The 12,438-nt window shown below is 41.1% G+C and overlaps 1 protein-coding gene across 37 annotated transcripts in view; it reads left to right on the top strand.

The window, feature by feature from the left end:
* SOX5 (SRY-box transcription factor 5) overlaps positions 1–12,438 on the top strand; it is a 1,100,902-nt gene that overhangs the window by 1,049,229 nt on the left and 39,235 nt on the right. For 35 of the 37 annotated variants that reach the window (XM_070049491.1, XM_051850857.2, XM_070049490.1 and 32 more), the window contains one exon: positions 3,470–3,647. The exons of the other annotated variants lie outside the window; for them this stretch is intronic. In XM_070049491.1, the coding sequence (XP_069905592.1) occupies positions 3,470–3,647 (178 nt within the window). The remainder of the gene's footprint in view (positions 1–3,469; positions 3,648–12,438) is intronic. 37 annotated transcript variants of the gene reach the window in all.

Here is a 12,438-nt window from a genome sequence, read left to right as displayed (position 1 = left end):
GGCCACAGCAGAGAGCTGGCCTGGAAGAGGGGCAACCGGGACAGAATCCGGCGCCCTGACCGGGACTAGAACCCGGTGTGCCAGCACCACAAGGTGGAGGATTAGCCTAGTGAGCCGCAGCGCCGGCCCCTCTTTGGTATTCTTGCATGGTTAAGTGGACCAGCTTCCTTTAATTTCTCCCAGGCACCTGCAGCACGTTTACAAGAGTTGTGATGCTGGGAAAGGAGGCTCTAGGGCTGTCACATCAGGGACCGGTCGTTCCACACAGAATGTAGTCAGCAGCTATGACATGTGGTGGGGGGGAAACGTCTGAATTATTTACCACTGCAAAATAATAACTGGTCAAGAGAGTCCCTACAGGACAGTCAACATATTTAGTTTTAATAGAAAGGGAGAAGATCTGGATTCTAATCCTATTGCCCTACTGAATCTCAGTAGCATTTGAAGTACACATTAATACTAGTATATGGTATGCCCAACTCCAGTCTTTTTATTAATTTTTTTAAAGACTATTTATTTACTTGAAAAGCAGAGTGACTAAGAGGGTGAGACGAGAAAATGGATCTTCCATCTACTGGCTTGCTGTTCAAGTGCCAGCCACAGCAGAGCTGGGCGAGACTGAAGCCAAGAGCCAGGAACTCCACCCAGGTTTCCCACATGGATGGCAGGGAACTTGATCTGATGCCTCTCAGATCCATTAACAGGAAGCTGGTTTGGAAGCAGAGTAGCTGGGACTCTAATATGGGAGTTGGGCACAAGCAGTTGCTTATCCTGCTTTGCTACCATGCCTGCTTGCCCCCTACTCCCTGACCCTGAGGAGGTTTATGTCATTCACGTGTGTGTGTGTGTGTGTGTGTGTGTGTTATTTGAAAGGCAGAGGGAAACACAGAGAGAAGAGAGATTTTTCCATCCACTGGTTCACTCTCCAAATGGCCACAATGGCCAGAGCCAGGGGCCAGGGGCCAGGGGCCAGGAGCTACTTCATGTCTCCCACATGGGTGGCAGGGCCCAAACAGTTGGGCCATCTTTTCCTGATTTTCCCAAGCCATTAGCAAGGAATTGGATTGGAAGCAGAGCAGGCAGGACACAAACTAGTGCCCATATGGGGTACGGACACTGAGGGCAGTTTTACCCGCTATGCCACAATACAGGGCCCCCGTATGTCATATATTTAATTTGAAGAATGTCTTTAAAGGATTTTGATGCCTAATAAAATTTGCTTAAGGGACAGGCATTAGATGCATAGTTGAGACACCACTTGAGACACCTGCTTCCCCAGTGTGTGTAGATTTGAGTCCCTGCTCTGCTTCTCATTTGGCTTCCTGCTAATGCATACCCTAGGAGATAGCAGGTGATGGCTGAAATAGTAGGGTCCCACATCTGAGACCCAAATACAATTCTAGGTTCCTGGCTTTGGTCTTTCTTAGCTCAGATTGTTGTACACATTAGAGGAGTGAACCTGTGGGTAGGAGATTTCTCTCCCTCTCCTTTTCCCTCTCCCTCTCCCCCTCCCTCCCTCCCTCCCTCCTTCCCTCTCTCCCTCCATCTCTCTCTCTCTTGTGTGTGTGTTTCTCTCACTCTACCTTTCAAATAGATAAAACTTTTTTTAAAAAACTAATAATCTCCCTTTGTATTTTTCTTGTGTAAGGCAGTGGCTCTCAAATTTTAGTGTACCTCATTGAATGCTGTCTACAACACTTGTTCTAGAACCCATCGCTAAAGCTTCTGTGAAAGAGAATTTGCCTTTCTAACAAGCTCCCATGTGGTGCTGACAGTGCTAGTCCATGGACTACCCATTCATACTGGAACACAGAAAAAGGACAGAAAACTTCTGGGTTTCTGCCAAACATGGCATCATACATACAGATTATGGCTAAGAGCTCAACAAAAAATGTTTCAAATTGAGCAATTTAGGAATAATTTTGCTCCTATAGTTTTTTTTAAATGCTAGAGTAAACTCAAAATTATATATTGAGTCAGTCATGGAATTATCCTATTTCACTGCCTACCAACATTCTATGAGTCAATATAAATTTGGCAGAATGACCATTAATTTATGATGTATCTCACATGATACCAGATTGCCAATTTGAATTATCTCATCTATTTTCAAATAACTGTGCTTTTCTCTGAAAACAGAACTGAAAAAAAAATTACAAGAGCAAGTTTTCCTAGTCTGTTCATTTGTTTCCTTAAGCGCAGCTAACCACAAAGTTGAATAATAATCTAGTAATAATAGACCACCTAAAATATGACCTTTACCACTTTTGTAAAGTTACTTATTTCTATGATTTCTTGGTAAATGTGTTCCTGCAATTTTGATATATCCCTTCATTAACATATGTTTCCATGACACTGAATCATCCCATTTTATTAAAAACTCTTCTGTCTTCAACAAGATGCTCTCTGCTATTTTAGATAATTTATGTTTTCAACTCGTGAAATAGTAACTAAGTGGAAACTAGATTTTCATCCCATATTAATACCTATGTGAAACTGTATATAATGTGAACGGTCATGTACAGACAGTGTGGGAGCACAGGAAAGGAATGAAAATACTTTTTCTGCAATGAAGAAAAAAGGGTGTGTTGTTCGTATTGTCGGATTCTTATCTAATGTGATAGAAACATGAGTTGTATTGCACCTGTACATGTTGCTTAGGAAATTCCCTAAGAGCGAATATTGAAAGGCATAAAAGTGAATGAAGACTATGTTTTGTCCCGTTCAGGGGTGGGACCACTGGAAGTGACTAGTGGTGCAGAACTGATCACACACAAATCCTCCTGCCACCTGTGGCATGTCAGGAAACTCTGGAAGGCAAATCTGGATTTTGAAAGCGTGTTTGCTAAGGATTTCAAACAGTGTCGCATACATAAAAGCAAATACCTGAGGGTCATGTTAATTTATATCTTTCCATTTTTAGAGCCATTCTACAAGTATGTCCCTGAAACTTAGGAGAAAATAGTATTTTCTAAGAAAACTCTCTTGTTTTTTATGCAACTTGAAGAGCATTTCTGATCACAGCGCTTTAAGTCCTGCATCATGAACGTTCCAGATAATTTGTCCAAGGGCCAGAGTATAGAGGGCCCTGTTTTGGGAGGTTCAACAAAACAAAGAAAGAAAACTGTATATGTCACAGTCTTGTAGGAACTAAGTAATGTCACGCAATCAAAATGGAAAGAGTAACTTTTTTAGATGATTTGTTACGGGTTACATCAATTGTGATTTTTCTGTGGGTAATTGAGTGTACATGTACTTTGTCTTAGACAGAAGAGGTTCTGTGATTTGCAGCTGAACGTGACATTATGTTGACAGCTGACCCAACGCTGTCCGGTTCAGATCTTTTGTTGAGATCACTGATTAGCAGAGTAATTTGGTGGGAAATGGCAGACTGGGTATTCCTGTGTTTTTCTAGACATTTTTGATCAGCCTTTCCTTATCACAGCTCATGTTCTAATGATCATTGCAGGATGAAGTGGCACAGCCACTGAACCTATCAGCTAAACCCAAGACCTCTGATGGCAAATCGCCCACATCACCCACCTCTCCCCATATGCCAGCTCTGAGAATAAACAGTGGGGCAGGTCCCCTCAAAGCCTCTGTCCCAGCAGCGTTAGCTAGTCCTTCAGCCAGAGTTAGCACAATAGGTAAGTTCTGTTTCTTTTGTTCTTGCTCATTTTCTGTTTATGGGAATTGAATGAAATGGTCTTTAATGGCATATCCCACATACCCTGTGCATGGCTTCCGCTTGATAGGGGAGTTTCAATTTGAAGAAACACCTAGGTCTGTTTTAAATATGCAAATGAAATATCAAGCCGAAGTCCAACTTTTAATGTCCTCCTGAAAATCTAATTGTACTACTTATGTATATAAGTATAACTTACATCTTTAATTTAATTAATTTGAGAAGAGGCCACAGTGCCTAATCATAGCCAGCAGTGGTTCTAGAATGTTGTTGTTAGGTGACTTACCTTTTCCATCCCTTGTGTTTATTTTGATTTTTTTTGATGGGCCAAAACTATACTTAATGATGAAATACATTTTGTCTGCATCAGCTAAAATTCGTCAGGATATAAAGCCCATTGCATTCCATTCTGTTTGAGTATTGCATGAATGTACCGAAAGTATTACAAAACAGTGGATGCCTTCACTTCTCCATGCTGTTACTTTGAGTAAACCACACTAAGAAACATTTCCACAAGGAGAGAAAAGTTTAGTCATTTTGGCATATATAAATTACACCGTAAATACTGACACCTCCATTTATTGATGTTTGTTACTCGCACACAGTACTGCTCACCCTGCATAGACTAGCCTTCAGGTGGCTCGTGGGAAACTTATGTGATTTTTAGTGTGAAGCAGGAGTAGTAAGCACTGTTCCAGAGCACGGGCTCAATCCTGTAGTCATGGAGAAGAGGGTGTTGCATTCTATTTGGGAAGGATCAAGAAAGACTGAGGTGGAGATAACCTAATTCAGACTGGGCTTTGAAGAAAAGATTCATTCTTAGGCATACTGTGCTATAAAAAAACCATACAGAATAAAACAGCCTGTTTTTGAGAAATGCCGTGATCTTGCCAGAGTATAGTAAGAATACATGGTAGAAAGTGAACAGAACTAACCCGAAGGGCTCATGTGGAATTTGGAACCTGGTTTCATACTCTCCCGAGGAATTTCACTGTTTCATCTTAGTATAGTGTTGGTGACACAAAAATATTGGAATCAGGGAAACCATTGTTTTTGTGTAGGCAAGGAGAAGTTATATGAGATAGGCATAAGCAATGATAAAGCAGAGAAATGACTCAAGAGATACTATTAAAGAAGAATTGGCAGCACCTATCCCCAAACTGCTAAGAGTCAAGTTGAAGACAGTGGAGTCTAGGATTTCCAATTTAAGAAGGAAATGGAATTGTGTCTCCATTAACTATGAGAAAGATCAGAATGGGATGAAATTTGGCAGAAGACATAAATATAAAAATTGAAGTATGTTCGGTTTGAAATACAAAGAGGAAGAGCAGACTAATGGATGAGGAAACTGTGGATGTCTGATATGTGAAAGACATGCTAGAATCTTAGGGATGGACATTTTTCCTTGTTCAGGCTTCGGAAGCCAGGAGAACAAGTAAGTTTACCAGAAAAGAGTGCATCTGGAAAGAAGTGGAGGAAATAACCATGGCTTCCACCTGTTGTATTAGTTAAATGTTGCTTAAAAAAAAGTTTACCAAAACCCTAGCAGCTTGAAACAACCAGTGTTTGTTAACTCATGGTTTCCAAAGATCAGCTCAGCTGGTTAGGTCAGGCTTAGGATTTCACATGTGCGTGAGGGAAGATATTAGCATGAGCTGCTGTCATCTATAGGATTTACTGGGGATGGCTGATGCATTGCCAAGATGACTCCCTTCTGTGGCTCTTGGTTGGACACTTCAGTGCTTTTCCACATGGGTCTACACTGAAGGTGTTCAAGGAGTGACAGCTAAACTTCCCCACAGCGACTGATCCAAGAGAGAGATGGAGCAGATAAAGCCGCAGTGCCTTCTAAGACCTGTTCTCCCAAGTCCCACAGTCAGTGCTGCGATTCTCTTTGTTTTCAGGGAATCATGAAATCCAACGCAAGGGAAGGGGCAGTTAGGCAGTTAGGCACCAGCTCTTAAGGGTATTAGTGAAACATCTTCAGACAGATCTCAAAGTTACCATACCTTTTTTTTTTTTTTTAAAGATTTATTTAATTACTTGAAAGGCAAAGAGAGAGAGAAAGAGAGAGAGAGAGAGGGAGGGAGGGAGGGAGGGAGGGAGGTCTTCCATCTTCTGGTTCACTCCCCAGATGGCTGCAGTGGCTGGACCTTCGGCGGATCCAAAACCAGGAGCCAGGAGCTTCTTCTGGGTCTCCCACACAGGTGCAGGGGCCCAAGGGCTTGGGCCATCTTCTACTGCTTTCCCAGGCCATAGCAGAGAGCTAGATCAGAAGTAGAGCAGTCAAGACTCGAAATGGCACCCACATGGGATGGTGCACTACGCCACAGTGCCAGCCCATACCACACCTTTTCACATGAGAAACTAACAAAGAGTAAGTGAGTATCTTCGAAGAAGAATAAAGGTAGGATGATATCATGCTAGCCCAGGAAAACAAAACATTTCCAAAGAGAGGGATTATGTAATGGTGGGCACATTTTATAGGAAAGTTACAGAATATGAAGAAAAGCCTTAGGATTTAGCTGATGTTCACAGATAGGAAGAACCTGACAGTGAGATTTTAGCAGGATGACTTGAACAGATTTCCAGTTGCAAAGATTTTAAGTACAAGAAAGGTCAGTTGATGATATAGAGCAATCTTTTTTTAAGTTTGGTATTGAGAAGGCTGGATAGAAACAGATTTTAGAAACAGGAATTTAAATCTATATTCCTTTTCAGGGAGGAAGGGGACAACGAGTGGGGGCAATGAATAAATATGAAGTAGTACAGGATGACAATATACCAAGAACAAGAGAGCAGAGAAAGGATTAGCCTTGGAAAGGAGAAGAGCTCCCTCTTGCATTCTGAGACTGGAGGGAGTGAAGAGAAAAAATAGTAAAAATTCACAGAAATAGAGGATGGACACAGAGTGGACAAAAAAAGGCCAGAGAGTGTATTTCAAATGCTGTCATCTCCACAAAGTAGAATGCAAGCGTGTGTGTTAGAGGAACTCAATTTGGGGTGGTACAGCAGCATGAGCACAGGAAGCAGTGAAAACTGAAGTTTGCAGAAGTTGAAAAGGTTTGGGATGCCCACGTACTCTTCTCCTTTTTCATCCTTAGGGTCCAGCTCCCAGTTACTCTGCTCAGCTTCCTAACTGGGTGCCAAGATGAGATTAGCTTTTATGTACCAGTATGTAAAAGAGAAAATATTTTATTTGGCAAGAATGACTCACTTCCGTAATAGACACAAAGGTTCATAAATATCTCAGTGTTGATATATGAGCTAATTTTGTAATAGAACTAGCACTGAAATATTTAAATACTATGATAACTAATACATGCATTTTATCATACGTGGATTTTTTTACTTCAACATTCACAAGGATTAAATATGACAAAGTATTTCAGAAAGCCAAGAATGTGTGTAAAAACATTTATCATATGACTTTCTCCACTACATAAAACATCTCTTTTTTTTTTTCCTGAAAAGTCCTGTTACCACATACACATCCCTTATATTTTTCAAGGATTTGAGGCCACTACAATTTACTTTTCTCTTTTCAACAAATGCAGATGTTGAAAGCTGAAACTGTAATGAGTAATAATGCAGTTGGATAAAAGCTGTGAGGATTAATGGCGTTGTAAAGGTCAGCCCTGAAAGAAGAATTAATGTGTTATGCCATTAATAAACCACAGAAAACCATGGACCAAAAGATAACTTCAGTTATCCTTAATGACATGGGGCTCTTTGCTATATATCTATTAGCTACAAATACAGAGACTGACTTTTTGAGGTTGGTGACCAGTATTACAGTGTATTCTAAGAGAATGCTTTAGATATGGTACGCAAATGATAGGCAGCGCTAAAGAAAGGAATCCTTAAAAGGCACGGGTAGTTCAGAAGAATGGTGGATAATTTTAGAGTCTTTGGACTAGGTGTTGTCTTTCCCTTTTAGACCTTATCAGCCTGTGTTATCCATACATGTAATGCTTTTAACTTTTGTTCAAAGCATTTTTTCATCTATCTTCTCACTACCGCTCTTCTAGAATTATAGGTCTTTAATTAGAGCAGATAAGCACAGCATCTGGTCACGACTTACTTTATATGTAAAGGCCAGAGACATAAAGAGGCTAAGTGTCTACCTAGGAATTTCAAGTCAGTTGCTGTCAGAGAATAGGAAGTTGCGTGGGGCTGTGTGTATTTGCTCTGGTGCAGTTTTCAGGATACCAGTATTCATGAAGAGCAAGTAGCTTGCTGAGATTGGAAGCCAGCCGGGCGGGAGCCTTGCAGCAGGCTCTCTGGGCGGCGGCCTTCCTTTTCAGTCGCTGCCTCTTGCTGTCCTCTTAGCATTTGATGCTGTTCCCAGCCATTTGTCCTTTCTCTCATCCCGTTAACAAAAGGGAACTCAATGGCTTCTCTCTGCCATTTATTCTGCCAACCCTGGAGGACAAGCAGACGAAACATCTTGGACTGAGGCTGTAGGAGCCTACAGTCTGCCCTTGTGTATCTCTGAAACAAACAGGAAGCTCTCATGTTTACCCTTCTCCTCCTTCCCTCAGAGGCTTATGGAAAGTCAACCTTCCCCTGAGCACCTGTTGTAGATGCATATTAACCAGCTGAAATGGAGGAAAATATTTCCAAGTTCATGAACTGGTATCCTATTTCTCTAAGTTTCTAATTTAAAATATGGTGACAGAGGAATTGGAGCTTCATCAGTTTAAGTTTTTAATGAAAAATTTTCTGAGGGTTTTAATGTGAAAATCTTAGAGGAGAGTAGTTGACTGAACTTGAATATTGTAATTCATCAAAAACCTTTGGGTTATCAAGAAAGTTAAGATTATCATCCAGGGGCCGGCACTGTGGCACGGCAGGTTAAGCCACCATATGCAGAGCCAGCATCCCATATGGGTGCCTGTTCAAGTCTTGGGTGCTCCACTTTTGATTCAGCTCCCTGCTAGTATGCCTGAGAAAGCGCTGAAGGTAGTCCAAGTGCTTGGGCCCTTGTACCCACGTGGGACACCCAGATGAAGCTCCTGGCTCCTGGCTTTGGCCTGCCCCAGCCATGGCTCTTGCAGCCATTATGGGAAGTGAACTAGCAGATGAAAGACTCTGACTCACTCACACTCTCTCTCTCTCTCTCTCTGCCTCTCTCTGCCTCTGCCTCTAGCTCTCTCTCTCTCTCTAACTCTGCCTTTCAAATAAACAAATCTTTAAAAAAAATGTTGTTCAGCCATATCTAGCAATTAATATTTAGATGGAACTTTTTTTATGAAAGGTAAAGAGATAGAGATACAGACAGAGTACTGGTTTACGCGCACTGGTTCACTCCCCAAATGCGCACACTGACTGGGTCTGGGTAGGGCCCAAGCTGGAAGCTGGAAACTCGTGCAGGACTCTCAGCTGAGCGGCAGGGATCCACTTCCTGAGTCATAAGCTGCTTCCTCCATGGATCTGCCGGATCAGGAAGCTGGAACTGGGAGTGGAGCTGAGACTTGAACCCACGCACTCTGACCTAGGATGAGGATATCTTAACTGGCATTTTAACTACGGAGCCAGACTCTCACCCTTGCATAGCTGTGTACAGTTTATAAATTAAATTGCTTTCACATTTATTATCTAATTCTTATGAGCTTTCCCAAATGAAGAGATGGCTACATACCAAGATGGCAAATAACTAATGATAAGTGATTTTAAAAGTAGGAAGAAAATTAATATTTGTTGAAAATCACTTGAAACACATTATGCCTGTACTTATACAAGGACCTAAAAAATTCTATTTAAAATAAATATGCAGTTAATAAGAATTTATATTGCCTTGATATCATCTGTTAACTCCATGAATTTTAATAAATCTGCCATATGGTACAGGCTTCCACTGATGTGAAGACAGAGATAATCAATGAACTTGAAATTATAAAGAGAGATACTTTCAACTTTGAAATAGGCATTATCCCTGGCCTGGGCCAAAGGGATAAAGACTGAAGAAAAGCAAGTCCTCAAGTAGCTCATAGACAGATGTGAAAGGCAACCTTAGGAAAATGCAAGACAACATAACAGTAAAGCATTTGTGAGGTTTCAAAGGAGCATAAAAACCAGAAGTACTGATCTTGCCAACGAGCATGTCTGGGGTATGTCAGCTAAGTCCTCACAGAAGGGGGTAATGTTAGAATAAATTCCTACACACACCAGAAAGAGAGGCCACCTCGGCACAAACGCAGAGCCTGGAAGACAGGAGTGGAGTGAGAGGAGAAAGGTCTGACCTTGAACAGAGAAAAAGCACTGTGCAGTTTAAACTCAGGGTTTGCATGAGATTGTCAGGAGGGGGTGCGGGAAGGAGAAGCAGAGTTGATATCCTGAAGAAGCTTGCAGGATATGCTAAAGGATTTGGAACATATCCCAGAGTGATGTGTTTTGGGGGAACACTGAAGAATCTCCAAAGTGTCAGTGTATTTGGGAAAGGCTGTAGACTGTTGTTATCTTTTGAAGAATCACAGTGCACATGAACAAATCCAAGGTGTTCAAAACTCATGCAGTAAGGAAGTCATTTTAATCTCACTTATCTCCTACACTTACTTGGGCATGGGATGATTTTTGTGTTAGGTGTTACGGATCATTATTTTATGAAATGCTCCTGTAAGAACTGCAATACAAAGACATAGTTTTAGTAATCAGGGATTTTGACATCCAAATTCCTTTTATTGTATTTATTTATTCTTATATATTTTGGGATGCTTTATCTGGAAGTGGAGTGGGAGAACAATTCAATTGTAAGCCTAAACATAGAGAGATCAAGTAGGAGGGAAAGGCGTTAGCCAAGTGAGATAGAAGGTAGCTTTAGTGAAAGCAGAGACCAAGGGGATGGAGAAGCAAATTTGAGAACTGAGAAGGAGGCAAAACTTGTCCAAGCATGGCTGCCTTTTGTCTCTGAGAAATCTGAGATGACTCCCAAGTGACTGAATGGGCAAGTGAGGAGTTCTGTGGAATGTAGAAAGGGCAGACAGAGGCAGTGGGAAGACAATGAATTCTGTGCTAGACATGCTGCATTACAGGTAGTCAAGAGACATTCAAGTAGAGCAGCTTAGTAGACAGATGTGTGTCTAGAAATCAGGAAGGGTTAGAAGCAAGCGATAGTTACTTTACAGTCCTTGGAATCCCCCATCAATCCTCAGGGGTACATTTAAGTCCAAGCGTGGTATAATGGTTTCCTGAGGCTGCAGGTAACAAACAATTATCATAAAGTGAGTGACATAAAACAAAAATGTGTTCTTTCACTGTTCCGGAGACCAGAAGTCTGAAGGCAAGGCGTCATCAGAGTTAGTTCCTTCTGGAGGTCCTGCGAGACAAGCTGCTTGATGCCTCTTGCCTGATTCTTGGTGTCTCCTGGCAATCCTAGGTGTTCCTTGTTTATAGATGCAACACTCCAGTCTTTGCCTCTGTGACCACATAGCCTTCTTCTCTTGTCTCTGTGTGTCAAAGCTCTTTTCCTCCTTTCTCCCCAAAGGGCAGTAGGCACTGGATTTAGGGAAAAGTCCTAGATGCAGGTGACCTTAGCTCAAGTTCCCCAAGTGCTTCATCAGAGATCCTGTGTGACCCTAATTAAGGTCATATTCATAGATAATGGGAGTTCGAACTTGGATATAGTTGTTGGGTAGACTTAAATCATTATGGGTAGCTTCCTATTTATTTTCTTTCCTTGTGTGAAGGCCTTTATTAGTTCTTTCCCTCTAGAATTTATTCTAAAATTGGAATTTCCAATTTGTCACTCATTTTACTGCCCCTGAAAATATATATAAAGGGCTTTTAAAAAATGGAAAATTGAGAATTATTTTGCTAATGGTTAATAAGATACATTAGTGCATTAAACATCAATTTGGGGTAAATTTAACCAGTTACATAGCCTTACAAATTAGAGTATTGATTCCTAACCCCTGCTTCTCAAATTTCATTTAGGGTGTTAACTGGCAGGCATATTGTCCTTTGCCATCTCATTTGCTTACTATTACTACATGTAGAAGTTCTTCTACATGCATAGTTACTCCTGATACTGCCTTTAGAGGCACTGTTGTGTGTAATTGAAGGCAGAGTAAAAAGTATCCAGTGAATATTTTGGTTCTCTTCAGATTCCATTGGGTCAACCCCATTTCATTGAATCTCAATACCAACCAGAAGATGACAGTCTCCCTTCTCACATTTCATCGTAATGGTCCAAGCTAGGCAGCAAAGTGATGAGAGGGAGCCTATAGGGAAAAGCAGAGTGTTAGAAAATCTTACTGCCTCTTCAAATACCAAATGCTCTCTTCCACTCCACACACATCATTTCATTTAATTCTTTCAGCAACCTTACGTTTACTTTACAGTTGAGGGAAGTGGCTACTTAGATTACATGTTACAGTTTGCCAAGTATCAGACTTTCCAAGAAGTAGAATCATATCTGTAATCCAGTCTGAATCCAGTCCCCAAGTTCAACTTACTTCTCTATTCTACTTTGTAAAGTGACAGTTAATGAATAACACTCACGGGCCATTTATCATGCTAAATTACTTTGTTAACTCATTTAAACTTGACAACATTTGTGTTATCTAGTGAGTGTTACCTCCATGTAGTCACTAAGACAATTAAGACTTGGAAAGATAGAGCAACTTTCCTTGCTGACTCCGGATCATATACTTTTTCTGATGATCGGAACCTCAGACCAAAATCTCAGGTGGAGAAAGGATCACAGGGAGGGACAAGAAGATACAGGAGGGAAGAAAGAAGAAACAAGAAAG

The sequence above is a fragment of the Oryctolagus cuniculus genome, chromosome 9 (assembly GCF_964237555.1).
Source record: "Oryctolagus cuniculus chromosome 9, mOryCun1.1, whole genome shotgun sequence".
Lineage (NCBI taxonomy): Eukaryota > Metazoa > Chordata > Mammalia > Lagomorpha > Leporidae > Oryctolagus > Oryctolagus cuniculus.
Note: the sequence above shows the minus strand (reverse complement) of the source record. Positions and strands in the feature narration are given on the sequence as shown.